This window comes from Doryrhamphus excisus, chromosome 16 (genome assembly GCF_030265055.1).
Source record: "Doryrhamphus excisus isolate RoL2022-K1 chromosome 16, RoL_Dexc_1.0, whole genome shotgun sequence".
Lineage (NCBI taxonomy): Eukaryota > Metazoa > Chordata > Actinopteri > Syngnathiformes > Syngnathidae > Doryrhamphus > Doryrhamphus excisus.
Window position 1 is genome coordinate 8941398 of NC_080481.1, and position 27421 is coordinate 8968818.

Sequence of the window (27421 nt, forward strand, 5' to 3'; positions counted from 1 at the left end):
CATGTCATTTATTCGTTAAAAACAGTAAAGTCTCATCCACTATTCACAGCCATCAACTCAGTTCACCTACATAGTTTCAAGTAAAATATATCCCAGCCCTGCCCTGCCACTTCCACACCATACACCATAATGAAGGAATAAAAAAACTGAACTGAAATATTCCCTCATATCCTTAAAAAGTAGCCTGCACCTTCAAAAAAGCAGCTCAGTACCTTTGAAGTGCACAGCCAGAAACTGATAAAGCGTTTTGGTTTGGTGGCTGCAGGCTCGCAGTGCCTCAATGTCCTCTCGTACATCGTGTTCAATTATTATTCATTTTCCCAACACTGTCTGTAAAGCGACTCAACTCTGCTTGATTTTGCTCAGATGACCTGCTTGCTGAATCATTATTGCACATGGCCCTGCTCCCTGAGGTTCTTTTCCGGCCTGCAAAATCAGCCTGGGAGAGCTTCATTTCAGCTGGTCAGTGGATGATACGTTGCAAATTATTTGCTCATGCACCCCGGGTAAGGAGGTGGGGGGGAATAGTTGGCCGGCTCAGACTGAGTTGGTGTGTAAGGCGGAGGGTGGAGAGGTGGAGGGTACAGCTCACAGTCGTAGGTGTATGGAGGTGGAGGACCTGTGGACAAGGAAGAAGAAGAAACATTATTATGGTTCCACCATGGAGCATCACCATTATCAACATGTCTGAAAAGAAGTAGGAAGAAGCAGTTTTATTTAATCCTGTAACAATTACTATCACTTATCTTCCTGTGTCACATCGGGATGTCTGATTGTTATCGGTACTGATAGTTATCGGCCCGATATCAGCAGAACAATGCAAGATTTCCTAGGGCGCATTGATACGCATATTTATGCTAGTTCCGTCAACAGCAACAACACTTACAATGTCCGCTCACATTGGGATGGCTGTGTCTTCCAGCTCCAGTCTTTGTAGCGAAATGGAGCGATGGGTATCCACTGAGACTAGCGATTAGCAATGCATCGTGCTAAACCGCCAGATAAAAATAGTCTTTCATGTTAGCGGCTACACTAATAATATAGCTGTCGCTTGGTTAATATACAAGTCTGTATGTTATTAATTATGTAAATGGAACACTGTTGCCGTTTTTTTGTGAGGGCTTTAGCATCAAAATAGGTAATTCCCATGCCGTTGTTGTTAGCTAGCTCATACTATCTAATTTTCTTGCGCTAGAATGCACAGAAAAGGGAAAGAAATGTGTTTATGTTTCATTGGGAAGATGGGCAAATCCCCCCTAAAAAGTGCAGTTCCCCTTTAAGACCAGAAAAATTAAACAGCAGTAAAAACCTCTGTTGGCTTTTCTACAGCTCTGAATTATTCCTGAAGCAACCCGTCACAGTTTGGTGGGGGTATTCTGTCATCTAGCGGCCAGACTGAGGTACTACATATAATTCACATGGTCACAGCAGGGGGTCGATTCATTTTTATCCACTGAAACTTCAAAGCAGCAGAGGAGACAGATACATTAACTATGTAAGTGTTGCATCAGCAAAAATATCCTGTTTGGCATTTCCCCATGAAAAAAAACACTGAAAATATGAACTACGAGTTGAGAGAAACCCAACCCAACTGAAATCTTACCAACATGCACACAAAGCAACATTATTCCCTTCATCTGCTGCTGAGGCACGGCAGGCAAAAATAATGAAAGGATTCCCAACACTCTAATGTGAATGTGTGTGAAATGTGATCGTCAGCTGCAAGGCAGAGCTAAGATGGCCAGTCCAGTCTTGCATGAAGATGAGAATATAGAGAATGAAAGGTGATAAATAAATGATGAAAGAGTTCGGGGGGTGCTACCTTTAAATGTGAAGACAACGTACCGGCAAGCGTAATGAGCAGTCTGTTTTTTTCCACTTCGACAAAACACGCGGGTAAAGCAGGGGAGCAGTAAGTATTTTTAGCATTTTAAAGATCGTCTTTGTTCTTCCTCGCGTGGAGAGAGATCACATTTAACTGGAAAAGGGTGAATCTTTTTGAAAACAGCAGCTCGAATATCAGAGCCTGAAGCCAAGGTGGATGGATCTCTTTGGTGCAGGGTGTTTAAACTTTTTCCACAAAAAAAAAAATGGTTGGATCACTGTATACATTTTGAAGATGCTAAAACCAACTCGGAGTAGGTCACAATATGCTAAGACATCTGAGCAAAACATTGACATCTTAGCTTTGTGTCATAGTGGACAACATGAATTAATAACTAATAATTAATTGGTTCCAGACTCAATTGTGGTAAGTGAATGTCTGCAAAACTCCTCATATATAGTAGACGTAACAGAACATAAGCCATTTAAGATATATATAAGACTCGTGCTCTGATGCTGAGTGGGGGCGGACAGGAAGTGACGTCACGGGGTGAAAGTTGAGTTTAGGGATTATTGTGCCAGTTGAGAGATCATTCAAATTTGCAAAAAAAGTCTGTTGTCCCTTATATTAACATTACTGACACCTAGTGACCAGTGTAGAATACTACATATCATCATGTATGAATAGGTCTTCTGAATGTCTTATATGTATGTTTTGGTTTATTTAGCAATTTGTTTGAAATGCTTAATTTAGGCCAAAATATGTAACATTTGCATTTATTTGATTAATAATCGGCAATATTCAACCACAAAAAGCATAATAGTCAGTTTTCTCCTTTGGTGGTGTTCCTTTTATCCAACAGGAGACTGAGGGCCATAAATATAGGACTATGTAGACCATGGAGTAATAATACAGCAGCATCCACGTGAAGCGGTACACAAGTGTGGTCTCACCTGGGTAGCCCTCAGTCACAGTGTTGATGTATGAGGTGTTGAACACGCCCACCCTGGCACCGTGTCCATTTTTCACACACATACAGACACACAGGAACAAGGCCGCCATCGCTCCCATCAGAAACACCACGCCGAACACGATCCCAGAGATGGCAGTGCCCCTGGAACACACAAGCAGTCACTAATGATTTAGGTTGTTGCCATGGAGACGCGGCGCAGCATCTCATGTGACTCAGCGTTGTGAGTTGTGTAGACAGCATGTCCGGCTTTATAAATGTGATCATTTCGGGGCGCAATAGCCGTAAAATATACACAGTACACACATCAATACACGTGTATCTAAACAGAGGACAACTCGGCAAAGCGATAAAGCAGCTGTGATGAACCAAGTCAAGCATCGGTCAAAGGTCAGATGCTTTTGGTAAGTTAAAGGACAGCTGGTGGGTGAGTCGCCAAGCATTGCCATCTTGGCGACGCAGCAGAAAGGAAGGGACTAACACGAGTGGTTGCAATTCACAATTAAAAAGGAGAGAAGAAGATTTTTTGTTGTTGCGGCAGTAATCCATTCCAACTCTAAACACCCGATGTCACTTCCTGTGTGCCTGCTACTCTGCTCTCCGAGCACCACGACACATTTACAGCAACACAAGCACACGTCTTATGGACTTATATCTACTTTATTGGCTAATATGAGCGTAAAGGTGAATATAGGGGTGTTATTTCATATCAAGAGGGCTCTGACAATGTCTGCAAATGCATTTGATAGAGAATAATTATAGCTACAAAACAATGATACAGTTTTATCCTGCATTAAAAGTAGATGGGAGATAGTTGATAACTCACGAAAGGACATCCCCAACATAGGCGTAGTAGGAGCAGCAGAATGGTGGCGAGCCTTCACAGCAGTACTCCAGACAGCCATGACACTGGGCCTCACTGACACCTGCAACACATGCACCCATGGTTTAGATAGAAGACTTAAACATGATGTTAATACTAGTATAGTAGTCATAGTAGAGTCACCATTTTTTCCATTTAGAGTCCATCAATTGAAATAGAAAGGAAAACAAACTTCAAGCTTGTCTGCTTTCCACATGCACCGGAGGGCAACATAATTATGCAAATTTCCCATTTTGGAAATTAAGACGTTATGGAAGGGGACACAAGCAACCTGACTTTTAAATTCAGTATACTAAAGCTGCTATCTTTCCATGTAAATACCAACAGGAGGTCCTGGATGGCTCTTCATGGGTGGTCCTTGGAAGTCCTGGCTCATGTCTCTCCACACAGACAATCCCTTTACACCCCCCACCCCTTTACACTCGCGCGCGCGCGCACCACACACACACACACACACAACTCTAATTGGAACTTTCATGAGGTTTGTTTAAAAAGGTTAGTTCCCAACAAAAAGCACACAAATTCTGACACAAAAAAACCTTACCAGAGAAAGCACAAAACAGCAACGAGCTTCTTAGCAGTTCCCATCTCACCGCCTGCGTCCCCCTCCAGAGGTTCTCCATGACCCTCCTTCCTGTGCCTCCTTATCCGTGAACACAGTCGAAAAATATCTTCGGGCCCATCACACAGTGAGACCCCGAGGCAGCATTTACCCGAGCTATACGGTCTCACTAAAATCGAGAAACATAAACAAAGTTGTCTATCTGTTCTTTCCCCAAAAAAAGTTGAAGCTCCGTTTGTCCACTCCACGTGTGAGAGTGGCTTTTAACACACCTCAAAGCGTCTGTTGAAGTTTCCATTCTCCTCCTCCCATCCGCCAATTGCACGAGAGAGACGGAGAGAGAGAGAGAGGGCGAGATCAAGTCGCCAAAGCGTCCGGAAAAATAACTTCTGGGAAACGCTTTCAAAATAAAACCAGTATATTTTTGTATGTAAGGATTTTGTGCTGAAATGTAATTTACGATTTTATTCTGAAGAAATAACTGCTATTAAGTGTTGTGCGTTTTGATTATGACTTACAAAGTATGGGTGGGCGGTGCTGCAAATGCCTGTATTACCTTATCAAGTAATACTGTGATTGTGATTTTGCCTTTGACAAAGATATTAGGCCCCCCAAAAATATATATGTATATATTTAAAAAATAAAATAAAATTATATATAAATTTATATATATATATATATATATATATATATATATATATATATATATATATATATATATATATATATATATATATATATATATATATATATATATATATATATATATATATATTTCAAGACAAGTACGTTTATTTCAAGACAAGTACGTTTAAACAGAGTCATAATGACTACTGGCTGCATCAACGGTTCTGCTTTTCGTCTACTATATTCATTTAGCAACTTTCGTTGTGGTTTACTCTCTTCCTACCTTCACTGAATGTTTCATAGACCTACATGAACTTTAGTAACATCCTGATCATATTACTTGTCTTTTAGTATTAAACCATATAACAATACTACAAGGTGACACAATACAGTCATAGCCAAAGTTGGTACTACTTTTATTGAAATATAATCAGAATATAATTGCCGATTGGCCAGGGGTGTGGTCTGGAATCATACGAATTTGGACCCCAATCAGACTCGGATCACAATTATGATGACTTTGGACTTGACTCGGACTTGAGTCTGATGATTTGAAAATACCGGAGATTTTCAGTGAGTATGTTGAGTTAAATATGACCCCATTCATTCATTCAGTATTCAACTAAACGTCATTATGTAATTTCATGAAAGACACCACATTTTCCCACAGAATCGGCCTAATTGAATGCATCAATTAACATCCAATCAAGTTTAAGAACAAACAACCAAGTGTCAGCATTAAAATTGTACCGATAAATATCGGCCGATAGTATAAAAATGCAATATCGGTTGATATCGGTATCAGATTTTTTTTTCCCCGATCATGAAAACCGATATTAGAAAAATGGTGTATACAACACATATGTGTTCATGTTGTGTATCGGCTGATATAGGTATTGTAAATTGAGAGTTAGATAATATCAGCATATTGGTTTTTTTGGCAAAAAAGCCAATAGCGGACATCCCAATCCCTAACAGAGTGAAGCCGGGAAATTCGAAGCTCAAAGGGATTATTGTACAACATAAAGTGGAAAGAAATATCTTAATGTTGCATAAGGTACAACATGTTCTGGCTATAAATCACTGAGTTATCCACTGTTCTCTGGCGTCACCGTATCTGTGTTATTGTGTGGAGATAAGGGAAAATAAGCACAAAAGCACACTTGACTCACTACTGCAAAAAAGGACATCCATTATGTTGGTTCCAAAGAGCACCCAAATCCACAAGATGCTTTTTTCTCTCCTTTTTGGACATGGTATGAATGATTAATTATCTAAGTATTAAATTGTGTGACATGTACTTGTAAATATTTTAACAAATTGAGATAAAATTCCCAAAATCCATCCATTGCAAGTTCTAACGCCTTGTTGAGTCCTTTAATTTGCAGTCACTGCCAACATATTCAAAAGTTCTGCCCTTTTCATTTGAACAGAATGACAAAGTCCATAATTCAAACAAGCAAGGAACCCAGTGAGGGGAAGGATAATTTAGCTCTGCCACCCACATGGAGCAGCAATGATTCATAATGCCTTCCAGATGTTTCTTCCAAACTGCAATGATGCTGAGGCATGAAAAAGCAAGCAGGTAAAAAAAAAGTAGACTGATATATTAGGAACAAATCTGTGGTTAGAAAATGTGCTCATTTACAGCATACGATGTGTCTTTTATGTATTGTACTCATATGTCTAATTTTCTTTTTAACCGTCCGTAATTGCGGGATAATGACCTGCTTTTTGCTGCAGAGTCAGATGACAAGGCGGGAGGTCATCTTTCAGCGCCCGCAGGGCCACTTTTGGTGGTCCTAACATTGTGTGTCAAATCCATTTAACTTCCAAAAGAGGAAAAGAGGAGACAACAGTTGCATGAGTCAATGTGATATTTTATTCATGAACCTTTGACCATAAACACTGTATAAATACTCTATATATCCTACTTCCTTCTGTGATCTCAATAACAAATAAAAAATAATATTAAAAAGGCCACATGATTATATATAACAGGCTGTACAAAAATAAATAATGTTTGGATATTCTGTACAATAGAGACAACTGCAAAAAACAAATTGCCTTCGCAGAAGGCAGGAGAGACTTACTTATGAAGTAGTAGCAGGAGACAAGTCCCTCTTTAGGTCTCCAAACACACACACACACATACACACACATACATTACACGTACACACAAAACTCTTTGGTTTTCAAAATATGGCTAAATGACAAAATACGAGGCATTCAGAGAGAAAAAAATGAGCGTTACAATGTGCCACTGGTAAAAACAAAAACAAAAAAAAAAAGTGAAGTGCTACAGGTTTGTGATAAATAAATGTGGACTGACAGTTCAGAATAAATCTTATTTTCCATACCTGATGGGAGGAGTTAGTAGAACACTATTTTTCTCCATATATATACGCCCCAATAATCTCCACACCCTTTGAATCTGTCCAGCCCAGCTTGGACAAACATGCATCAAATCTCTGCACACGCTCACACACACAAGCATGACATCGGGATGGTAAACAGCATGCTGAGATTCATTCATTTGGGAGACAAGGTGTGCCGCCGCTACGCTATGGCAGACTTTGTTGACACAGTCAGTGTGGTTCCCAACAGGAGGGGAACGACAGACGCAGTCACTGACATGTAGATTTCATGAATTTGGGAACTAGAGGTCAGATTGTCGAAGCAGTCCTTAGCAGGCGCTCTGATAGCACAGTTCCAGCAGGGGTCGTGGACGATCTTTGCTGTCGCAGCTGTCGTGCGTCAGTGTGCGGCCGTCGTGGCCAATGCAGCGAAGTTGCCGTTTGCGGAAACCCCGGCCGCAGGTCTTGGAGCAAAGAGACCACTCCCCGAGCAGCCAGGTAGGGCAAGGCTGAGAGGCACAAGAGCGGGAAGCCAAAGGACGCAGCTCCTCAGGGCAATCTTTGGACGGGCGGCCTTGGGGGTCCAGACACACCACCTCTCTTTGCTGCATGCCTCCTCCGCAGGTCTGGGAACAGGGACCCCACTCCATCAGAGTCCATTCAGCTACGCCCAGTTCTCGGATGGCGTTGATGGAATGCCGCCGACCGCCGTTGTTGTTGGGGGAAGCAGCGTTGTTGGGTCTCGGGGCAAAGTAACTGTACTTCACTCGGGGCCTCGGGGCCTCCCCCACAGACAATACCTGAATGGTTAGAGGCTCAGGGAGAGGAGAAAAGCTGCGGAGTCGCTCAAGACTGGCGGAAGAACCACTGTACCGCAACAGTGCCCCTCGCAGGGTGATGTCTGACTCCATGGTCATTAGCTTATAATCGCCATTCAACAGGTAGGTGCCATCCTGGCGGCGCACTGCCAAGTAACTGTTGTCATGGCGGCCATTTCCAGGGGAACGCTGCTTGACATCCACATGGGTAGCACCTGTGGGTATTGTCACCACGTCTTGGTACCCGGGCCTGCATCGACGACAACCAATTGAATCAAATCATGTACACATTCATGAAAAAACTGTAAAAATGGTCTGGGTTCTTACCTGGCACGTTCCAGTGACCCTGACACTTTCTTGCAGGTGGTTCCGTCGCCGCCGCACACGCCGCACTTATCATAGCGTTGGTTGGAGCCAATAACACGATCACATCCCGCCTTGACACATTGACCTTGGACGCAAACTGAAGTGGAATCAGGACTGCAGGGTGTTCCATCTGCCACCTGTGGGAAACCGAGAGACAATTGGAACTTAGTCATTCATAGGACTCAACTGTTCAGCGTGCTCCACATCACGTGGAAAGGCACGTGGAAAGGCATGTGCGCCATAATTGGTGGCGTGGCATGATGACACGGCCACACAGACACTTGAAAGTACAGACTTTAGAGTCTTTAAATGTAGTAAAACCAGATGTTCTCCATGATTTTGTCATTGTCACAGCGGAGGAAGGCAGCTGCTTTTAAAGCAAAACTAAACATGCAATGGAATAGGACACCACCTTCCCGTTGGTGGAAAAAAATCTCCCTCAGTCACAGTCATGGGTGTAGGTGAGTAAATAGTGCCATCAAGTGGCTTGCATGTAATTATGCGCCAGTATGACCCCAAACTTTCACATACAATCATGAATTCTTACCTTAGATTTGAGGACAAAGAAGTATCCCGTTCCTTTGGCCCGGCACACAAGCTTGCAACGGTCTTTGGGCGAAACTCCAGCATATTTGGGAACCCATTCAACACCCTCTCCTGATCCGAGAGACACTTGGGCTGACATGTCATTGTGCGCAAGACACTGTTCCTCCCGGAAAGACAAGCCTAAGAAAATGACACAACGGTGAGGTTTATGTTGATCGAATACAATGTGGGTTTTAGGTCCACCAGCACTGGCTTACCGTTGGTGTCAGGGCAGGTCTCGGTGTTACAGGAGCGGTACTGGATCCTCTTGCCCTCACAGTATTTGCCTCCATTTTTAGGCAAAGGATTGTCGCAAGATCGGAAGGAGTATTGCACCCCTCCACCGCAGGTTCGAGAGCAATCACCCCAGGGCCCCCACGCTCCCCAGCCACCGTTGACAGGAGTCTAGAAACACCAAATTCACAAGTTTATACCTTCAGACTTCAGGATTTGAATTGAAACTGGTTTAAATCAAGTCAGGTTTCTTACCTGATGTTTCGCAGCTTGGCTCTTTGTGAGACACTGTCCAGCCAGGCAGTAACTGTCGTGTCCACAAGGGGTCCCGTCAGCCCACGGAGAGTTCTTGGTCTGGCACACTAGCAAACCATTGGATGTTGTCACTGTGCACCACAAAGCTGCGCAGGTGGTGCTCAGGTCCGGACAATGTTGGGAGTCGTCACCGAAGGTCAGGCGACACTGATGGTCGGCGTCGTAGACTGTCCCGGGAAGAGGCTGTGGGAGCGGTTGGGGCTTGACGGGCTTATCAAGCAGACACTGACCGTGGCCGTTATCCAGGAAGGTGGTGACCATGAGCGCGGAACAAGGGGACCATGGCTGCTGCTGGTCAAGATTGGACAGAGTGGAGGCCATCATGTGGGAGCCCCAGTGGGGACCGTTAACCCCAGAGCAAAGCTGAGCATCATCATGAGGCATGTTGAAGACATGGCCTGCAGGACACATGTACAAACGTTCAGCAGTGCACACAATGTGTCCATCTCATCAGAACATCATCCTTATCTACTCACCAAGTTCATGTGCTACTGTGAAGGCAGCTTGTAGTCCATCGTCTTCGATGATTGAGCAGCTTCTGTCGGGGTCACACACTGTGCCAACGTCGGCCATTCCGAGAGTGTCACAGGAGTGAGCGCCGCACAGATCCTACAGGAGAAAAGGGAAAAGTCAATAAACAGTTTTCAGTCTTGCTTTTCTTCCGTATCTCACCAACTTACCGTCCTCGTGAAGAGCATGGCGGTGTCATAGTGCTCAGGGTGGCGGTCACTGGGAGGGTTGTGCTGCCGCTGCCACTGGCAAAAGTTGCGGAGGGTCATAGCGGCATTGGACGACACCTGGGGGCCTCGCTCTTCCTCATAGACCACCAGTAGCTTGACCACGGCCAAGCTGATGGAGTTATGGATGCTGGGGTGACGGTAGAGACGGGAGGCCACCGCCATGATGGTGAGGAGGTAGGCTTTGAGCCCGGCGCCGTGGAACTCGGCCATGGACTGGTCGGCCACCAGCATGATCTCCAGGTAGCGAGGAGTGGAAACAAAACGTCTGGTCCTGCGGTTGGCTGAAGAGACGGGGATTTGATTTAGTTATTTCGACTGAAGTCGTCCACATTTCTATGCACTTTGGACGTCCAGGACGTTAACAGATTAAAAGTCGTTGTGACGTTGCAAACACAACTTGGTATTTTCCTTGGCATAAACTTCATGTCTTTTATGTTTTGACTCTGCTTTTTGATGGGAATTGCAGACTGTCGTGACTCAACGTCACGCCACCCATGACTCCTCCTCCTCCACATTATTAAAATGACCTTTTCGGGTGGAAACTTACAAATTTGCAGGGAAGAAAATCCTCTCTAGAGGGACACATTTCTGTACCAGGAGGTGAGCTTGCACGGCTCCGTCTGGCTCTGCTTCCACCCCCACACCCGCCCCCATTCGTACTTCCCTGAATCGATACAAATATCGATTGTGTCGATATCAAGAGTCACGGGTGTATTGAGCCGATACTGGAGCAATGAGCACCATATTATAAGTTGTGTTGTTACAGTATTTTCAATTGTTCTTTCAATTTTCAACTGTATTGCTACAGTATTGATGTTATGTTTATATGTTACTATACGATTGGAATGATCTGAATGATATTTTTTTATGTTACTGACATTTTCATAAAATAAAAAAAATAACTATAATTTACTGACGTTACATTATCTTAAATATATATTAGAGAGTTTGGATTGTGTGGATTTACTTAGTATCGAATCGATACCTAACCTTGCAGTATCGCCCTGCCCATTACATCCCACCCACTTTGACCCCTCACTCCGCCTCTTCTGGCTTGGAGTGTACGGCCGTCAAAATTGGTTTTACAGTACATTTAGACTTTTAGGCAACGATATAAAATATAAATATGATTTCCTTACCTGTCTGCTCTGAGTTTCCAGACTCTTCCTGCAGATTTTTCGGCACCCTCTCCTCGTCCTCATTGACCCCACACTTGGAACTCTCCTCTCCAGCAGCTGCGCGACCCCTCCGGCGAATGACGTGCACATCCTCCCGGTTCTCCTCCTCGCTTGCATTGAGAGGTTGGATGAAGAACTCTTGGCCGTGAAAGTAAAATCCACCTCTGAGTCCCTGGCACAGGTTGAGCGCCGCGGCGGAGTGCTCGTCCGCGTTCACCGTGCCGGAATAGAAACACCCAGTCTCGTCGTCGCGGTTCGGTTCGGAGTCGGGAGTCCCCACAACGTGGAAGACAAACCCCGGGGCGAGAAACGTCTGATCGGGCTCCAGCTCTAAAGTCATCTCTTCACCGAACACGTCAAGCCTGTACACCCTCGTCTGCGTTTCGCCTGGGGTGAGGGTTCCCCCCGGTTCGGCGTCTAACCGGACTGGAACTACGGTGCTCTCTTCCCAGGCGCCGACGCACAGCGCGGCCACAAAACCGATGGAAACACAGAAGAGCCACATCATATGAATATATAATGGAATCCAACCAGCAGAAGAAAGTCAAGTGAAGTTGGTGTAACTTTAAATGCTACCAACTCAAACTAACACAAAACCCAAATTACGCACTACGTAATTTACGTTAAAAAATGTCTAAATGGGGACAACATCCAGTGAAAAATTCCATTTAAAGTTAAAAGTCAGTGAAATGAAAATAAAATCTGGATCTCAGTAGTAAATCCGACAGGTCTTCCTCTCAAGTGTCAGCAACTGTCTTTAGTCTTTAGAAAGTTTTGCTGACTCTTTCTGATGTGTTCTCTCCTTTTTTGCGCTGCAGTCACAACTCTCCCTCCTTATATACGCCCCTGGCCCCCCGGGTGCCACCCCTTTTGAGGGCCCTTTGATGTGAGAGGGGCCAAACCCTGGAGACTTGCCATAATAATCATTGTAGAGGACAGTGAGCTTTCCCCTCGACATGACGTTTTAACCCTTTCATATAGCTTTGTGAATATGCCATAAACAAACTCTCATTTTCGCCGTTATTCTTATTTATCAGTTTCTGAAGAACTGAAAGAGGCAAGCAGGTCAGGACCATACCGAGGCAGCTGTGATGAACCGAAGACCCGCAATGCAACGCAGAAATGGGCCGATGAGGTCTTAAGGTGGAACGGCACTTTTACGCAGCAGAACTCCTCCATTGAAACCAAGGCAGATACAGCCCCCGTCCTCCGGCTCCTCGCCCCACCCGCCCGGACCTATTCTCCTCTGCTCAAAAGTTTCACCTAATGATGCACGCCATTCTCCGACCAGACACTTCACATCTTTATTCTACTTTTGTATATTTTAAGTGGATTTTTAGAAATAATACTAAAAATAAACTTAATACAACGTATATATACATATATACAACGTTTGCGTCAAGTCGCAACACGACTTTAATCAAAAAAGCCACATTTGGGCCACTCAAGTCCTATTTACTGGTCCACCTTAAAAGAATCAGCGCTTTCAAAAAGGCAGCCGCGCTTTTATCTTTCCCCGCTAGATGTCAGGCTTGAGCCAAAGTCGAGTACCGCTTTGCTGCAACAAAGTCCTCAATTTAACCAGAAGATGGCGATGTTGTATCACATTGTGTTATATTAAGGCCACATTTATTTTTTTATGTCGCTTGTTGGGGACAATCGCTACTATATTGTGCTTTGTTCTAAAGACAGCTAAAAATGCATACAACTATTCCGCCTATAAAAAAAACTAAAAAAAGCCCCAACAATGCCTCCATTTACATAATCTGACCTAATATTGACCAAGCTACAGCTATATTGTTATTATTGTTGTGATTAACATTGTTACGATGAAGAACTACTTTAAATAGCGTAGTGACACCTTGCCACAGCACACGGGCTAGCAACGAGCTACTAGCTTCACCACATACTCGTCTACAGCAAGTCCCGCACGGTAATGCTACATATTGGAGTTGCAGCCGCCACTGCTGTGTTTTTAAGTGCGTAGAAGGACCAAAGTATAATGGATGCGCCTGTTGCTACATGGTTACAGCATGGTAATTAAATGATTAAACTTTGTTTTAATAGCAGGCATTCTAGGCGGAATAGGTGTGTCCCAGTCATGAACTGCCTCTTTTTATCTGTTTTTACTAGGGATGTCTGATAATCAGTATAAAAATGCAATATTGGTTGATATCGGTATCAAATTGTATGAAATTGAACACTGTCATTTTTGGGTTTGGTCATCTGCGACAGAGCAAATTAGTGTAATAAGGAATAATCCATATATCCATCCATTTTCTTCTGCTAATCCAGCCACATTTTACAGACCCACCCAAGGGTCATCAAGAGGCTCCAGGCCAGCTGCAGACATAATACCTCCAGTCTGCCATAAGTCAGCACTGGGGCCTCCTCCCAGCTGGGCATGCCTGGATCACCTCACCAGGAAGGCGTCCAGGAGGCAAGTATGGCTGTATCAAAAAAACATACCTGACTACTACTCAATTGATTTGATTTTCAGAATATTCCCAGGGGCAAATAAAGAGACAGAGACGCCAGCATATTTAAATATAGATATTTTATGTACATCATTTCAGGACTAAAAAAGAAACACTATATTCTTACACTGCGGGTTCTGCACAGTCCTAAGTTAAATAGTAATTTGATACAAAATTACTACAATAAATAAACCTCATCTCAATATTTTGTTATTCACACATAGCAGTTGTACAAACAATAAATTACAAGCTCAGTGCTGTGTCTTTGCTGTCCGGCGAGAGGGCTTTCCACATGGGAATGTGTGTTTCAGTGAGGTGTGCGGATGTGCACGCGGCTCTGTAATGATGGTGGAACAATCACACATACTTTGAAATCATTCACCGTCCCAGAATGTATACAATGACTCTGTCAATTGGAATATAATGGAGTGCACATATGGAAAAAGTTGACTCTGCCAGTGGAATGTCTTTGCATTGTCACTATGCTCAATGCATGTCAGAAAACACACACACACACACACTCACACACACAGACACTTCAAAAATGAAGCAATGCACCATGAATGGTAAGGAGGGTTGTGGTTACTTTGCCCCTCCGGCAGTTGACTGTGCGTTCCTCTCCACTGTGCAGGGGAATACTAAATGAAGTCAACACTTGTGTCATAAGGAAGAACGTTCTTCCTGAGTTGTTGCAGTGAAAAGGAACTTCCCGGGAACCTGAGCGTGTCACCATCTCGGTCGTTATCCCAAGTCGTTTCCCCGACTTTTTGTACAATATTATTGTGCTGCATGGACAAAGTGTGAAGCACCATTTCAACACCGAATGTCAGGGTTTCCCCATCCATTGTTGGTCGTCATCTGCCGCCTTCTCTTGGAACTCTGGGAAGTCAGCTGGAGGTTGAACGATGTGTGCCCCTTCCATTCAGGACACACACGCGCACACACACACACACATACATACAAAAGACATTTGGATGCTGGAACAGAGTCCTTGGCTAGAAACCAAATTGTCCCTTGATTAGCTTGAGTGTGAGACTTGGTTCAACATCCCCAGTCCTGATCAGGGTTCTCGAGAATGTCATGAATTCATTGGTCCATAGTGCCCCCCCCTCCTCCTGCCTGTTCAACATTTCTTCACAAGACAGTGTTTGAAGGCAGAGGGGCGGGAACTCAGCAAGCAGCCTTTGGACAGTTTCCCACCCTGGTCCTTGCACTGCACCGTCCTGCTCTGCCAACCAGTGTCACAAGTCCTGGAGCAGGCCATCCAACCTCCTGTCACCCACTGGGGCCCGGGTGGTAATGTGGAGAGAACAATAGCTGTTGTCGGTGTTGGAACTAGGACAGTGGGAGTGGAAGGGGACGTAGTAGTGCGAACGGTGGTGATTCTACTTGTGACGGTTGTCGTGCCCTGTAAATGGGCTACATTCAGGTTAGGTACTAGCAGGGGCGGTGGCTGCTGTGGAGTGGTCCTGCGTGGCATGAAGAAGCTGTAACGGACATCCAGGGGCTTTTTAGCGTCTGTCGCAAGGATCTGGACCACCAAGGCTTCTTGCATGGCCCCGGGGCCCATGCTGTGAAGCCACTCATCCTTTTGACTCCAGCCACTGTAGTTGAGTACGGAGCCGTTGAGTGGAATGATGGTCTCGGAGGTGGAGATCATGAACTTGCCATTGAGGAGGTAATCTCCATTGGGTCTTCGGAGGGCGAGGTAGGCGGTGTATCGGGTCTGGTCTTTGGCTTTGTGCTGACGAACCTTGATGTGGGTGGAGCCGGCAGGTATCTTCACTACATCAGTGTAGCCCTTACTGTTTGTCAGGGTGAAAGACAAGATAGAGTTAACATAAATGGGAAGTCACATGTAGCTTACAGACGAGGAAAATGACCATGCAAACAATAAAAGCCATAGTCAGGTGTACTATCGGAAGCTATTATTAGCTTTAGCATTAGCTCTTAATGTAGTGCGCAGACCTCACAGCTAGGAGACGAGGGTTCAATTACACCCTCGGCCATCTCTGTGTGGAGTTTGCATGTTCTCCCAGTGCATGCGTGGGTATTCTCCAGGTACTCCGGTGTCCTCCCAGATTCCAAAAACATGCTAGGTTAATTGGCGACTCCAAATTGTCCATAGGTATGAATGTGAGTGTGAATGGTTGTTTGTCTATATGTGCCCTGTGATTGGCTGGCCACCAGTCTAGGGTGTACCTCCCCCGCCCGAAGGCAGCTGGGATAGGCTCCAGCACCCCCGCGACCCTCGTGAGGATAAGCGGTAGAAAATGAATGAATGAATGAATTAGCTCTTAATGGACTACTGAAGCTAAGCATTCTCCTGTGGCCCACTTCAGCCTTGACCCCCACTTCTGCTCTGGACCACGTACGCCTTTTGAGATCCACTGATAACCAGAGATGACTGTGAGTGAATGTTGTGTTTATGTACTCTCGGAAGCATTCAAAGTAATAGTTTTACTTGTACATTCAAATACTGTATTTTTGACCTGCGCTATTCAGACTTCGAAGCCTTTACAGACACTTTTTGTTGAAATAATATATAGTTTGTAAATAGGTTTTTATTAAACTTGGCACACCGTCTTGGCTCACCTCTCTTTTAATTAAATTCCATTGGAGTAGAAAACCCTCCGCTTGTTATTAAAGGGTGATGGTGGGTCCTGCATCCAAACCAGTAGAGAAGCATCGTCTTAGACGACCATTGTGGACATGCACGGTTACATCAGATTCATGAATTAAAGAACAGCATCTGTCCTTTCTGATGCTTTTCTAATTAAGTATGCATGCGCATCGTGGTTTCATTGCTTTTTTTTTTTAAGTCGCTCTTTTACTAAATTGTTGCTATTCTCGTCATCTTGTCACACATAACGGGTGAGGTCCATTCATTGCTTAAAGGGGGTCCTATCCTCCTCATTTCACGGGCTTACGAAATGATATGGGGTCCCAGTGGAGTAAGTATTTTTTGATAAAATGCTCTAAAAGTACAAGTAAATATCAAGTTATCATACATGGACTTGACATGATGTGATATAAACCACGATATGGTACTTCCACATCATGTGTATCAAAAGTACAAACATATAAAGTGGAATGTCCGTTATAGTTTTTTGGAGGACTCAGTTTTCAATGGAAACTGTTACAAGTATGTCTTGGTTTTTGTACACTCAGTTATCAAATGACTAAACAGTACACCTAACAAAGTAAGCAAGTGCTCTCTCCTACCTTGGTTGAACTACAGGTTGAACTACTTCGGAACCATGCTGCCGCCGTTAACCTTAAAAACATGTTCACCAGTGTAGGTGACCTTACCTCTTCTTGGTAAAGTTGCCCACAACTCGTATGCATCCCGTGCTGTCGCCTCCACATATGCCGCACTTGTCAAACTGAAGCTTGGAGCCGATGATGCCGTCACAGCCTGTTCGAACACATTTCCCTTTCACGCACACCGAGCTGCTGTAAGGACGGCACTCGGTCCCATCTATCACCTGAAATCAAAGTTTGTTTAACCTCTCTGCGCTTTATTTTGCTCAAATGTCCCAGCAACATTTGTTCCAGTAGCTCACCCTATGTGAGAACACCACATAGTAGCCGGTTCCTTTTGCTCTGCAGGTTAGCTTGCACACATCTTTCGGGAGAACCCCAGCATATTTGGGCACCCACTCAACATAAGTCTTCACCCCTTTCGGATCTGTTTGTGGGCCGTTGCGCACCTCACATTGCTCATGCCGGAAACTCTTATCTAGAGAGTACATTTTAAAAAATTGAGTATTTCATTCTAGATGCCGCCTACACAAATACATTGTGCAGCACTCACTTGATGGTGGACATGGTGTAACATTGCAGGACCGGTAGATGGCTCTCTTCCCTGTACAGTAGCGGCCGTTGTTCCGTGGTGGCGGGTTGTTGCACAACCGCTGGGCAAATTGCACTCCACCACCGCATGTTCTGGTGCATGCACCCCAGGGACCCCAGGAGCTCCAGCTGCCATGGTTGGATGACTGCGGCACAGAGGAGAGTGGAAAGGGTTGTCACATCAAGCTTTCCACGCTCGCCTAGAAAGGAAGCAAGCGTTGAAGTCATTTTTCACCTCTTACCGAGTAGTGCCTTTTGCGCGTTTTATCCACGCACTTCCCCTGTAGGCAGATGCGTCCCTTCCCGCAGGGTGTCCCCTCCACAGCTGGTAGCTTCTTGGTCAGACACACCATCTGTCCCTGGCGAATCACTGCACACCACAGCCGAGAGCACACGTCCATCCCAGGGCACACCGTGTACTCTGGACCGAAGGCCAGGCGACACTGGCGCACGGCATCGTAGCTCTGCCCTGGGAGCTCTTCGGGGCCCAGCAGAGGCTGGTGGGGAGAGTCTAGGAGACACTCAGCTGCAGCAGGGACACAACAGTATATAATGAGTCATTTAATGCAATACAAATTGTGCGTGTATGGTTTCAATCACTTGCGAAGAATGCGATAAATGGTATTTTTGCATCCTTCTCACTATGCTTTATGGCCATTGCAAAGTAGGAAACATGATCACTGGCTGAAATACAATAACATTCCCCGCTCAGTGATAGACACTGTGGGAAACAAATCAAGCTCACATGGATGCAATTTGCCGAAAGAGTATAAATCTTTTACAGGCTCCTAAGAGCTCTCACTTTTAAAATAATTCCAGATGTTTGCTTCTGTTCGCTCAATAATATGCTTGAAAAGAAACTCACCATTGCCATCGTCAAAGAAGTCTGTGATGGTGGCCGAGGTGCAGCGGCTCCAGGGTTTGGAGGCATCAATGGAGGTGAGGATGGAGGACATGAGCCTCTTGTCGCTGTTCACGCCGAAGCGCTCCTCGCAGAATTTGGAGTCATCATGGGACAAACCAAGCAAATGGCCTGAGGCAGTGTTGGAAAGACATTGAAATGTTATGGCGACGTGGCGTCAATAAAATGATGCCACAGGTTTGCACACGCAATGAGAATGAGTAAAGAAAACACAGAGAGCACGCAAGACGCTCGTGCTCTTCAACAACCACAGAAGTGCTGACAGATGAGCAAGTCCGAACGCATCTGCGTCTCTGTTTGCGTCTTCCTGTGCGTATCCATGCTTACCTATCTCGTGTGCCACGGTGAATGCGGCGTGAAGCCCGTCATCCTCGATGACAGCACAGCTTCTCTCTGGAGAGCAGATGGTGCCAACGTCCGCCATTCCGAGGGTGTCGCAGGAGTGGTGGCCGCAGAGGTCCTGCACAGAGCCAACACAACAAAATCAAAACACTTCATGTGCACAGTGTCCTTTAACGTTTCCTCCACCATTTGTCCACCCCACAGTGGGGACATGGAATCGATTGTTTTGACTCGCACTCATCCATGCCGATGAGGCCTCAGGGCGGCCTGCCTCAGCTTGCCAAGCACCGCAATCAATCGGTTAATCTCGTTGTCACATCAGAGTGCAGACACAAACGGACGTGTGCACACAAACATCCATGCCTTGGGAAACACACACAAACATGTCCCACGGGGAAGGTGAATCGTCACGTTAAGTGGTGCTGACAGGCCTGCCGGGTCGCGGGGGAGAGGCTCTACGGGGAGGGTGTTTACTCGTTCCAGGAACAAACTGCCTTGTGTTCTGCACTCACACTTGACTAACTGGGTGGAAACACTCCACACACACACAGATATACCAATAGAGTCAACTTGCAAAAAATACATGGAGTTAAAGAAAATACACAGGATGCACATGCACAATGCAACAAGAGAGAGGCTCTCTGCCAATTAACTGATGAATACTTTCAGGGCCAGCAAGGGCCAACTCAGACCCGCTGAGTGCCCTCTCCTTTCTGATGCGCGGACAAGCACAATGTTTGTTTTTCATCTAACAGTTGGAGTGTATAGAAAGTTTCCCAGTCTTTCACCCCAACATCTTTGTATTTATTTCTTCACCAAACCCATCCAAGGCCATGCTGTAAAAGCTCATGTTTTTACAGCAGAACCTGGATAAAAAGAACAAAAAATGAGAATTATGCTCACTTTTACTCCTAACATTGTTTTGCCTCTCACAGACAACATGGGAAAGGAGACAGAAAGAGAAACAAACTCAAGGAAATGGGCCCAGGACTATAGAGGGTTGCCGGAAATTAAAGAGCAGAACAGGGAGAGCATGGAGTTCCAGGGGTATTGGCAGAAATAACACAGGAACAGGTGGCAAGATGGATGCCCAGGCCAGGTGACAATCTGGGGGGTCATGTGCCGCCTGAGAGACCGATCGGTCTTCGCCAAGATTTGAGTAAAACAAACAGCCAGCCAGACGCACGTGTTAAATGTCTGCAAGTTTCGCTTGCAGTGAATACACCTGATGTCACTGCACAAATCCATAACAACAATATCAACACTCTGCCAGGGTAATATAAGATAATAATAATTTACATCAGCAGCAAAATGCACACTTTGACATCCACATCAATTTTGCCACACGTCATTTGAGGAAAATGTTGCAAATGAGCTATATCAACTAGATAGAGACATAGAAAGTCGAGGGTGAGGTCCATGTGGTGTGCCCGCCAGCCAGGTTCGAGGCTTAGGGGCTCCAGGGACTGTCTACAGGTCGTCAACAGATGCCAGACGGAGTACAACATGTGTGAAATATCAAGAACAGCTAAAACAAATAGAGGGGCTGACTGTGATGGCGGCGAGAGCTGGGAAATGTACACTGTGATGTACACAAAAATTCACGGAGGTGCTGGTGGTTTGTCAAGTGCACAGGAAAGGGAGGAGCCGGCGCCACACACGTGCAAATTCCATGTAAGAGGTTAAATGACATAACTGTGTGGATAAAGTCAGTGTACATGTGCAAAGTGGGGGCTTTCTTTGTTGACTAAAGGATTACTATGCCTTAGGGATTGTCCCATCAGGGTTTTATGGTGCTGATTAGGGGAACCATACAATCACCTTCATTTAGACAAAAACATATCTGACTTACTTTTTCAAGAGAACAGTGAAACTAGTGAAACTTTGAGGATGAGACATTTCCTTGTGAGAATACATATGTGGCAAGCTCCAAGTGAGACAGCAAGCTGGCCATATAGTCTAGAATGCAATTATTTTTCTCTGGGTTAATTACTTCAGATTGCTGACTGTCACACATAGAGCGTTTTGGATACATTGGCTGCCGTTCCACTGATAACAACATCATGAGCCTCGAAAACTCACCACACATCAAGTATCTTCGTATGGAAACTTTTTAACATGCTACCGTAGTGAGGTATTTTCCTGGCATGTTTTCAAGGGTGCAAAATTTGTATCTCTGTCACAAACGGCAGGTAACAGACATGTTTGTTTTTGGTTTGGCACGTATGCGCAATGTGAAGGAAAGTGGGTGGGGGACTGGTGTTGACAAGCCTTTATTCGCATATGCCAAGCTCATGATTTTTCATGGAAATCGTCCAATATTGATTGGTGTCCGATTGCTCAGAGCATCCCTACTATGCACCAAGGACATCTCACCAGGCAGTCATTTAGCATTCAATGCCATGGCACGGTTCAGCCCAAATGTATCAGTTTGTTTCTGACTCCCGAGAGAACATCCCAAAAGTGACTGACTTTGACCTGTCTCTGCATCAGCAGCATTGCAAGCACATGCTGGGAATGTCCATACAAATATTTGAGTGATGTGTGAAAGAAAACAGGAGCACACACATCGTATGTCTGTCAACATCTCCACCTGGCTCCCGAATCTTTGTCTACTGTCCGACACATAAACACACACTCGTTGTGGCTTTGCAGCCTGACATTTACAGTATATGTGACACCCAGTGAGTCGAACGGGCTCTGCTACTGCACCAATCCTAACATGTAAAGGTGGACTGAATGGACTTCCCAGTCACATTTTAAATAAGGGTGCATTTCAGATGTGTTGTGTTTCAGTTTGTCAGGTAAACACCTCCTGAATATTAGAAAATCACCAACTTGAATACAGTCAAACCTCAGTTTTTGAATGCACCTGTTTTCATATGGTTTTGAAAATTGTACATTTTCGGGGAGCGATGTTTACCAACGTACATCCGCACACACACTGCATATTGAGTTATATGTAGTATTCTGGTCACTTGGCATCAGTAGTATTAGGCATTAGGTAGATTAGACTACCTTCACACCGCATGGAGTCTGCCATGGCTTGTCCAACATGACATAGTGAAAAGAAGGTCTCCCATTTTGTGTGGAAGTGGTAGGTTTTTGGCTACTTCCTCTGTCCTTCTTCCTCACTCTCAAGTTTCTTTGCGCTACTGCTCAGGATTTTATTAACATCAACATGTACCGTAGGTCACATTTCTGCAGTATAATTAATCTCTACCCATTTATACATTAAATAACACTAATCAATTTTAATCAACATGAATGCGCAGCATAAGCCTGGCCGATAATCGGTTGACCAAAAATATCAACCAAACAATATCATAAAACAGTCAGATGGAGACAATTGGGAAATAGCTCACATATCCTTGTGTTTTGTTTTTCCCCATAATGCAGCTGCACAAGACACCTGAGCCAAATGCAGTTATTTCCAGGCAGCGCTATTTCAAGGGAAACAGTAACCTTAGCCGTCACATGACTGGATTCCACACAAAAATGTGGCTTGTGCATTCCCGTTTCACTGACTGCTTCCCTGCAGTGTTTTGATGTGCATGTCTGCCCATCACATTGACTGACAGGTTAAAGTGTCGGTAATTTAAATGCTCAGTCGCAGCTGAGAATCCAAATGATAGGCTTTCAGAGACAAATAGGTCAGAGGTCATTGTTAAAGTATACCGGTGACTGCCTTTGTGAGCCTTTTAAGGCCATGACCCAAAAGTGGGGTCACAAAAGAGCAGCAATTAGGCTAATTTGCCCAAAAGACATGCAGAAAACTTTGTTTTCTGTGTTACAGGGTGACGAGTAGGTGGTTCACCTGCTTCCTCAGATTCAAATATGAAGAAATGGAAAAGTTTTCAGGAACATGTGTGCAGCATTAGGTGTGAATATACACAATATACACACACGACCTGGCCAACAAAACACCTTTTGCATGGATAATAATAAGGATAATATTTGGTCCACCCCAGTGGATGCCTTAGCTGTATCATTTTATCTTTTTCCACAGCTACTCTGCCAAAACCAGCCACCTGCAGATGCCGCTCGCCTCTGCGGGCTTGCCCGAGCAGGTGTAGTGTCAACAGGGTTCGTAGGTGGTTGGCACGCAGGGACTGGAACTCTCTGCCAACTACATCCGACACCCCAGCCAAAGAATGACGGCACGGACCTGGCACGTGCACCGTGGAGATTCAAAGTAATACCCTGGATGCTTGCTTCAAGAGCGGCTGTGGTGCAGACGAAGGCTAAAGCAAGGCTGGGTGAAAGACGGGATAAATTAGTGCGGTCTCCATACAGCTTACGTTTGTTTTTCTGACAGCCTTAGCTGACAGATGCTGTAGAAGTAACTGGGAAAAAATGTGCAGACTGGAGTGATGAGAGGGAGAGGATAATGCAAGGCGGAGGAGACCGCCTTATTATGTTGCAGTTGAGTTTGCTGGGGACCCCTGCAGCTAATTTTAAAATTCCTGGGAAGTATTTGCGTACGTATTCGCGAGCACGCGCCTCAGGTCACACAGGCTTGAACGCTGTCAGCGGACTGGAAGGGGAGGCTGGAGACAGAGGAGTCTGCCTAGAAAAACACCAGGCGCAGGAAATACAGTTTTTATGGATGTTTCACAGACGCTGAGCGGCGTTAAGCACACAAGATTCAGCAAACAGAGGAAGACAGAGAGGCATGGGGGGACATGTGGGAAGCAGGTTCGGCAGAATAACGTGAACACATCTGACAGCTCAAAGCCAAAATTAGCACTCACTTTGGTCTCCATATGTGTCCGTTACGCACTGAGTCAAGGGGAAACTAATGTGACGTGTCAGCAACTTTCATGTGCGTTTAAATGCCACCCACTGAGCCAAGAGCTCACAGCCAAGCAGCTGCCCACCATCAAAATAAAAACAAGCGATGGCGTCACTCTGTTGCCTTAGCAGCGCACCTGGCCGCAATGCAAGCGAGTGAAGATCGTTTACCTGCCTAGTGAAGAGGATGGCGGCGTCGTGGTGGTGCAGGTGGTCGTCGTCCAGTGGGTTTTGCTGGTTCTGCCACTTGCAGAAGCTCTTCAGGGTCGCCGCCGCGTTCTTGGTCACATCCAGCCCTTTATCTTTTTCGCTGACCGTCGTTACTTTCACCACGGACAGCCGAATAGGATTCTCGATGCTGGCGTGGCCGTACAGCTTGGACGCGATGGAAGCCAGCGTGAGAAGATAGTGGTTCAAGTCCTTCCCGTACTTCTTGGTCATGGTCTCATCCGCCACCAGGAGAAGCTCCACCTGTCTGGCGCGGGAGACGGACCTCTTTCGTCGCATGAGGCTGTCCGGAGGTGGGGTTCGGGCGAACTGGCTCCACCATCTCCTTCCGTTCGAAAGCCCCTCTTTCTCCCGCCACGTCCTCTCGCGACCCTTGACCCGACGTTTCCGCGCCGCGTCCCTGCGCCCCCTGCGTGTGTCGCGCGTGCCACAGCTCTCACGGCCGTCGCGCGCCGCTTCAAACGTGAAGCTCTCGCGCGTGAACGCGTGGAGTGTGCGTTCCGCGTCCCTGTCCTGTAGAGCGCGCGAGTCGTGCTCGTGTCCTCTGGCCCGGATGATCGGCGTGACAGCGTAGCGTAAATTGTGCACGGCAAAGAAGCCTTCCAGACCGCCGCCGCAGAGGTTGAAAACGGCCAGGGACTCTTGTTTGGAGTCCACAGTCCCTCTGTACATACACCCCCGCTGCAAAGACGAGCTGCCCCCCATCATGGCGAGCACATACTGGGGGGTCATCGACTCATCGCGCTCCATGTCCAGCTGGAAGCGACTCCCGTCCAGGTAGACCAAGTACCCAGCCTTCCCACCTCCGTTATAAATCCGATCAATAGTCCGTACGACCCCATCTGTCCTCCTGGCAGGTGTGACCAGCGATCCGTTCGCAGGTGGGAGATAGAAACCCTGGAAAATAGGCACCCCACCGCCGAGCTCCAACTCCAGCAGCACGCACAGCAACGAGAGCAAGCCCCTGACCGCGGCACCAAGGAGCAGCACCATTGTTCATTCACCACAGTCCAGCATCTACACGCTTATGTCCGGATCACAAAAGCCACTCTGGACGAGCTGAGAGGCAACTCACAAAAGTGCATCCTGTTATGTCCCGCATAAGAAAAACCATGGAGAGGAGCAGGAATGAAAGAAAAGAGCAGAAGCAGAGAGAAACTGTGTGCAGTCAGGGCTGAAGTTGGAGAACTAAATGAGAAAGTTTGCTCTTAATAGGACCAGGAGAGTAAAAGTCCTGCCCCCTTTGCGCTCAATCACCACTCCTCCATCCCGCTTCGCTCTAGCTCTCTTTCTCTCCTCGAAGCAGTCAAGTGCTGGAGGAGAGGATAGAAGAGGAACCTGAACAATACTTCCATGCTTTGTTATGCTCGAACAACCTCTCAGTCCTCCAACACGGCTTCAAGTCGAGAAAAAAAATAAAGCTCCTGTCTAACACCGTTTTGACTGTTTTCGTTGACCAGGAAAACATACAATGGAAGGGTTTGAATGACTTAAAAATGCTAACATTATCATGCTAACACCTAGCATGAAAATCGCAAAAAATGTTAAGATTAGCATGCAAACACCTTGCATTAGAGCAGTGTTGACAGAGGGCTGAAGCACAGCAGGTAATTTAATTGACAAGCTCCTTCCCTCAAACCAAAGGAGGTTTAATCATTAAAATCACCTGCTTTAGTCACCAGCTGGAAAGAAAACCTGTAGTGTCTCGGCCCTCCATGGCACGAGTTTGACACCCCTGCATTAGAGCGTCTATCTATGAAAAAAATGCTACTATACTATTGTTCGCAAGCTAGCATGCAAGTGTTATGTTAACACCTAGCATGATAGTGTAAATTGCTCATATGTGTTTAACCATGAAAACAACTAAAAATTCTACTATGACAATATTAGCATGCTAGCAATGCTAACATGCACATTTTAGCATGTTAGCATGATAGTGGTAAGTGCTCATATATGTGTCCACCCCATGATAATGTTAACATGTTAGCGCAATGTACCGGGGAGGCTAAATGTCCCCAACAAGTGTTAATTATCCCCTTGTTTAATTTTTCAGTTTGTACACATTGATTTAAAAAATTGACATTGTACCAATAGGGTTTAAATAATGAGTTTTTGCAAACAGGACTAGATAATTTATGATTGTTCCCTGAATAGGAAGTTACTGTTCCCGTGGGAAACGGAAATGGTGCCTATCAAGGATGGAAACCTCTGAGTGCATTCATCCCGATGCGCTTGAGCAAGTTACAAAACAGGTGTGTGTATGTGTGTGACTTGTGCAGGTGTGTGACGGCGCTTAGAAATGGCATGGATTAGGGAAATGTCCGAGGCGGCGCCAGTGGGACACCCATGCGTTTGTGTGCTGAGGGTTTCAGCTGCACACGCCTCACTGGCGCTGGCGTCTGGGAATTACAAGAACTTGAGAGTGGCTTTTCTTTAAGAGACTTAAGAGTCTCCATGCCGCCACTTGTGTGCTGAGTCACCAACAGAAGCCATTACCGCTGGAGGCCTCCCTCAGAACTTCCCAACCTGCAGTGCACATATTGTCTTACCACTCTGTTGTGTCAAGTAATGAGGGCCCATGTCAGCGCTCTAAACCGAAGCCCCTGGTGCAGGTCTGGCTGTGAGGTGGAGGGCCAAGCTGTGGGCATAAGAGCTGGGGAGGATGTGAAGAGTCCAGCCAAACGTGGAATGAAATGAAATCAATGAAAATTCTTGCCAAAATTGTACATTTTGACATTTACAGGCATGGGGCAACATGCAGATTCTCAATACACAGTTGAGTTCGGGGCTCATTAGCTTTATTGAGCTGGGGGCCACCGCAGTGGCTCCAGTATCGAGGTAAACCGCATGTCCAATTCACTGAGCTGTTATGCAATATATCCCCCACCGCCTCCTCCTCACCCCATCTTTATTTTCTGTCTGTCCTCCAGTCTGGTGTCCGGACCCCCACCGCCGGCTGCTTCGCCCTCACACCAAACTGTCAAGTGTATTCGCCGCAGTAAAAGACGCCTGTAAAGGCAGAGCAAATACGAGCTGTGTGTGTGACAGAGGATGTTTGGTCAGGTCGCTGTGATGTCAGGCAGACGTCGACTGCTTGTTTGTTTGTGTGCGTGCACTGACACACACAACACACAATGTTCTCTCCCTCCCTCTTTGAATCTCTCACACTCATTCATTGGATGATTTTTAATCCTTATCATCTGAGACCATGTATGCCAAAACAACCATATGGACATAAACCACCCACGTTATCCACACACACACACACACAATTGCATAGAAACCCGCAGGCTGCATACAGCATTGCACGACACCAGAACAACTAGCGAAGGCCTCTGCGTGC

General features: G+C 45.7%; 3 protein-coding genes and 1 long non-coding RNA gene across 5 annotated transcripts; 1 reads left to right on the plus strand and 3 right to left on the minus strand.

Annotated features, from left to right (window-relative positions):
• Positions 1-9: 9 nt before the first annotated feature.
• On the minus strand, positions 10-4570 carry cyyr1 (cysteine/tyrosine-rich 1). Of its 2 annotated transcripts, XM_058051286.1 has the most exons (5): positions 4513-4570; positions 4223-4409; positions 3622-3721; positions 2779-2939; positions 10-619 (listed from the first exon to the last, which is right to left on the minus strand). In XM_058051286.1, exons 2-5 carry the CDS (start codon positions 4299-4301, stop codon positions 486-488), a joined length of 474 nt encoding a protein of 157 aa, XP_057907269.1. In that variant the 5' UTR covers positions 4302-4409; positions 4513-4570; the 3' UTR covers positions 10-485. The 2 variants fall into 2 exon arrangements, with proteins under 2 accessions (XP_057907269.1, XP_057907268.1); XM_058051285.1 differs by lacking the exon at positions 4513-4570 and having other exon boundaries at positions 4223-4506.
• Positions 4571-6762: 2192 nt separating this feature from the next.
• Positions 6763-12252, minus strand: adamts1 (ADAM metallopeptidase with thrombospondin type 1 motif, 1). The gene is made up of 8 exons (XM_058051173.1): positions 11422-12252; positions 10223-10563; positions 10019-10151; positions 9483-9940; positions 9212-9398; positions 8956-9134; positions 8370-8545; positions 6763-8292 (listed from the first exon to the last, which is right to left on the minus strand). The coding sequence occupies exons 1-8, from the start codon at positions 11966-11968 to the stop codon at positions 7554-7556; spliced, it is 2760 nt and encodes a 919-aa protein (XP_057907156.1). The 5' UTR covers positions 11969-12252; the 3' UTR covers positions 6763-7553.
• A 1757-nt stretch (positions 12253-14009) lies between these two features.
• LOC131104196 (A disintegrin and metalloproteinase with thrombospondin motifs 5) lies at positions 14010-25685 on the minus strand. The gene is made up of 8 exons (XM_058051128.1): positions 24022-25685; positions 19042-19174; positions 18658-18825; positions 18035-18318; positions 17755-17938; positions 17504-17679; positions 17250-17425; positions 14010-15742 (listed from the first exon to the last, which is right to left on the minus strand). The coding sequence occupies exons 1-8, from the start codon at positions 25069-25071 to the stop codon at positions 15061-15063; spliced, it is 2853 nt and encodes a 950-aa protein (XP_057907111.1). The 5' UTR covers positions 25072-25685; the 3' UTR covers positions 14010-15060.
• LOC131104199 (uncharacterized) lies at positions 25612-26916 on the plus strand. Its single transcript, XR_009119744.1, has 3 exons — positions 25612-25685; positions 26233-26330; positions 26822-26916. It is a non-coding gene; the product is annotated as an uncharacterized LOC131104199 (long non-coding RNA).
• The last annotated feature ends 505 nt before the right edge of the window (positions 26917-27421 follow it).